Below are 5,000 nucleotides of genomic sequence, written 5' to 3'. Positions count from 1 at the left end.
TTGACGCGAACAAAAATTACATGTTCCAAAGAAATAATTAATGATTGCATTGTGTCTCTCCTCACTGCTTAGCATCATGCAATCCATCTATTTCGAGAAAAATTATCTACTTTAATGGAATAGACAATTAACATGTCACTCAACTAGTCGTTAACTCGGCCCCAGGCGCGTAACGGTGATTAAGGTGCCTTCCAGTGCGCATGCGCATTCATCTTGGATGACTGGATCTTCATAAAAAAAGAAAAAAGAAAAAGAAAAATACAAAAACTTGTTTTTCTTTGAGTCACCATTTTCCTCGTCTTGGTACTCGCAGTCCCCTTGCACCCAATGCATTCCTGTGTTTATTGTTTGTTTTATTCGGTTGTTTGTTGCTTTGAACTTATGATTAGTGGATTTGGGAGTAATTCTCTCTCTCTCTCTCTCTCTCTCTCTCTCTTATATATATATATATATATATACATATACATATATATACATATATATACATATATATATATATATACATATTCGCACATTATATATATATATATATGTATATATATATATATATATATGTTTTAATCTAGCCTATAAATAGAGAGCAGGAATCCGGCTTTATGAATTTATGAAAATATATATATATTTATATATATATATATATATATAGAGAGAGAGAGAGAGAGAGAGAGAGTGAGTATATATATATATATATATATATATATATATATATATATATACATTTCTTGTCACGCTGAAATGACAATCTCCCAGAAGTAGCCGAAACTGCCATATGGTAGCTAGGAAAAGGGGGAGGGGGTGGGAAGGAATGAATCTCTGTGGGTGCGTGTGTTGCATATCAATCCAAATATTCAGTCGTCATTTTTTACGGGTTGCATACACTAATTTTAGCATAATCCTCCTTGACATCAAATATTTTTCCTGTTGTGGTTAAAGTTACATAAAAACCTGAAAGAGAATATTGAAATACACTTGAAATAACAGATAATTATAGCTCTCTCTCTCTCTCTCTCTCTCTCTCTCTCTCTCTCTCTCTCAATACCAGATAATTATAGGAAGGAAGTAATTAATTCAGTCCAGAGGAAGCGAAGTCAGAACTGGTTGGCACTCATATCTCTCCAATCCAGTACCAAGAAACAGACTTATCACAGATTCTTAGTACGTCTTTGGTAACCAAGACATTGACGGAAGCCATAAGAGTGATTGATTGATTGATGGAATAGCCAGTTTGATTAGTCAATTTCCAACGGGTTTGAATGACTGTGTTTATGGATAGGACCGAGATTTGATGTGGAAGAATTTTATGAAAGGGGTTTCATTTATAATATGCTACACAGGTTAAGTGGCATAACTAGAGCTGTTGTGAAGATATCTTAACGAGATGAGACAAATTTGTGTGTATATATATATATATATATATATTTATATATATATATAAAAGTATGTATATATATATATATATATATATGTATTATATACAGTATACAGTATATGACCTATTGTATATATACTGTATATTATATATATATATATATATATACACACACATACAGTATATATGACCTACTGTATATGCCCTAACGTGTATATATATATATATATATATATAAATGTTATGTATTATATATATATATATATATATGTATACGCTATATATATAAATATATATATATATATATATATGTATATATATATGTATATATGCAAATGTTATATATTATATATAAATATATATGTATAAACTATATATATATATATATATATAATACATTTATATCTATCATAAACTTCTAAAAGACTGCTGTGAACCTTACCTTTGTGGTTTAGAATACGGGAAGGTCTCATGCTGAAGAGAGAAAGCCGAGAGTGCCACCAAAGAATTGAGTGCCTGTTCTCCTGCCCTGACTTGATCCAGGCTCCCAGCCACCAGGTTACGGGCTGAACACACGCATTCCACTACACGCTCTCTGCAAATGAAAAGGAAAAAAAATATTTGTTGGTTTAATTGATAAGGAATTGTCTTTGTTTTGGGTTGCAATTGTTTTTATAAAAAAAGAAAAAATGAGGTTATTCGTTGATTCCACTCTATAAATTTGCCTTTTTCTGTTTCTCTTTCTAAAAATTTGGAAATATTTTCCCCGCAAAATTAGAAATATCTCTCTCTCTCTCTCTCTCTCTCTCTCTCTCTCTCTGCAAATTTGCAAATAATTTACCTCTGTAAAATTGTAAATCTCTCTCTCTCTCTCTCTCTCTCTCTCTCTCTGAAAATTTGCAAATATTTTACTTCTGCAAAATTGTAAATCTCTCTCTCTCTCTCTCTCTCTCTCTCTCTCTCTCTCACATAGTATTTTTGTGTTTATTTTAATACACGAGTTGTTTTAAAAATATCAGATATCTATGAAATATATTGAGCTTTTAACGAAACCACAGATTAGTATCTTATACTAATATAACCAATTTTTCATTTATTATATTTATTGTTGTTTATTTCTATTTTTTTCAAAAAAAGGATTTTAGTTCACCATCATATCTTCCAATTTATTGAAATATTTCTCTCTTTTTTTACAGGTAAGAAATCTCTTAGATTTCGTAATCAAATGCATTTTGGGAAGAAACTTTCTCTGACGCAACTTTCGTCACTTTCTCGTGTTTTGCGTCTTTTGCAAAGGTAAGGATAATGACTCTTTCAAAGCGTTCATTGTATCTAATGACACTTTCAAAACGTTCATTGTATCGATAATGATTCATTTAAGACGCTTATTGTAAAGATCAACTCATTCAAAAGCGACATTTTTTCTTCATCAGTTTTTTATTTTTATCTTTTAAATTTTCCCTGTGATTTTGATTTTAATTATTAGATTTCGGGTGTGTTTTTAAATAAAATGGACGTATTCCATTAATTACGTTATGAAACGTGTCAAAACATTGACAAAATAAGGATAACAGTTATGAAAATAATAATAATGATAATAAATAATGCCATTTCATATATGTATATATATATATAATGATATAATGTGCGTGTATATATATATATATATATATGTGTGTGTATATATATATAATATGTATGTATACTATATATATATATATATATATACACATACATACATACATACACTGTATATTATATATATTATTTATATGAATATATGTATATATATATATATATATATGTATGTATGTATATGTATCTATATATGTATATTATATATGTTATATATATGTATATTATATATATATATATACATACACTGTATATATATATATATATATACATATATATACACATATATATAGACACACGTTTATATGTATTTATATATGTATGTTATATATGTTATATATGTATATTATATATATATATATATATATGTGTGTGTGTGTGTGTGTGTGTGTGTAGCCAGACACTAGCTCTTTATTATATAGGTGATATAGCCCCATGACTACCAAAATCATAGTATCACCCAAACCTGAAGTAAATCAAACATCGTGTTTTCTGGGCCCGTTCTCTGTAGCAGTTCTCGAATACTAAATCCCAGAAGTGTTTGCAATCTAGTCTCTGCGTCTCATTTTTAATTTCTCATATTGCGTCCTGTTTTGAAACCATTTCCCTATTTGTCTCGCTCGTTCCTGCGTTGAATGCTTCCCGCCCTTGTGTTTGTGTGTAAGATATGGAATGCATTTTAGGCTGGTGTCGTGTTAGGTTGGTTTCTGGAATTTTAATAGGGGTTTTCTGTTTGTTGCTGGAGTCTCTCTCTCTCTCTCTCTCTCTCTGTTAAATATTTTTATGTATATGAGATATATTAAGCTTTAATAAAACCACAGAGATTGATTTCTTTTGCTAATACTACCTCTTTCAATCGTATCATCTAGGTTTGCTTATTCATTTTTATCTCGTCTTAATTTCAATTCAGTTTTTAGGGAACCTTTCTATTTTTACGAACCTATCCATTTTAGGGAACCTTTCTATTTTAGGGAACCTTTTTATTTTAGAGAACCTTTCTATTTTTGGGAACCTTTATATTTTAGGGAATCTATCCATTTTAGGGAATCTTTCTATTCTACCCTATCTCTCTCAGGGAATCTTTCTATTTTAGGGAACCTTTTTATTCTAAAGAACCTTTCTATTTTGGGAACCTTTCTATTTCAGGGAACCTATCCATTTTAGGGAACCCATACATTTTAGGGAACCTTTCTATTTTACCCTATCTCTCTCAGGGAACCTTTCTATTTTAGGGAACCATTCTATTTTTAGGAACCTATCCATTTTAGGGAACCTTTCTGTTTTAGGGAACATTTCTGTTTTAGGGAACCTATCCATTTTAGGGAACCTTTTTATTTTTGTGAACTTTTCTATTTTAGGGAACCTATCCATTTTAAGGAACCTTTCTATTTCAGAGGACCTAACCATTTTAGGGAACCTTTCTATTTTAGGGAACCTTTCTATTCAGGGGAGCCTATCCATTTTAGGTACCCTTTCTATTTTTGGGAACCTTTCTATTTCAGGGAACCTTTCTAATTTACGGAACCTACACATTTCTATTCTTGTCAATCTTTTTTAATCACTTATATCATCTTTAGTTATTCCCATATCAATATCGTGAGAAATGTTCCCGCCCCCGCTCACAGATGGCAGCACCTCCCGCATCTTAGATAATTTCTTTTTTTTTTTTTCCTATTCATCATTACCATAATCATCACCTTCATGATTACATACATCTCGACTAGTCATTACACCTCGTCATTCTTCTCGGCTCTCATTTCTCTTACTCCTTCGTCTCTCATTACTTTTCGAGTCTTGGATTCATAATCATTTTGTCGTTCCGTTAATAACGCGTTTAGGTATTTCCTTGAAGGCAGTTATTTCTTCGGTGAATGTTAAAGAGTTAGCTTGTGTTGAGAGAGAGAGAGAGAGAGAGAGAGAGAGAGAGAATGTGTTTTGTTGAAGGGATATTTGAAAATACACGCACACACACACACACACACACACATATATATAT

General features: G+C 30.8%; 1 protein-coding gene and 1 long non-coding RNA gene across 2 annotated transcripts in view; one reads left to right on the top strand and one right to left on the bottom strand.

Moving 5' to 3' along the window:
- The window catches only part of LOC137629291 (uncharacterized), a 122,676-nt gene extending 119,743 nt beyond the window's left edge, over positions 1–2,933 (top strand). Inside the window, exon 3 of the long non-coding RNA XR_011041480.1 lies at positions 2,566–2,933. This is a non-coding gene — a long non-coding RNA (uncharacterized lncRNA). The remainder of the gene's footprint in view (positions 1–2,565) is intronic.
- LOC137629273 (cytospin-A-like) overlaps positions 1–5,000 on the bottom strand; it is a 166,890-nt gene that overhangs the window by 24,281 nt on the left and 137,609 nt on the right. Inside the window, exon 3 of the mRNA XM_068360535.1 lies at positions 1,812–1,964. Within this exon, the coding sequence (XP_068216636.1) occupies positions 1,812–1,964 (153 nt within the window). The remainder of the gene's footprint in view (positions 1–1,811; positions 1,965–5,000) is intronic.

This window comes from Palaemon carinicauda, chromosome 2 (genome assembly GCF_036898095.1).
Source record: "Palaemon carinicauda isolate YSFRI2023 chromosome 2, ASM3689809v2, whole genome shotgun sequence".
Taxonomy (NCBI): Eukaryota; Metazoa; Arthropoda; class Malacostraca; order Decapoda; family Palaemonidae; genus Palaemon; species Palaemon carinicauda.
The sequence above is the reverse complement of the archived record's forward strand: the minus strand, read 5'-3'. Positions and strand labels throughout refer to the sequence as shown.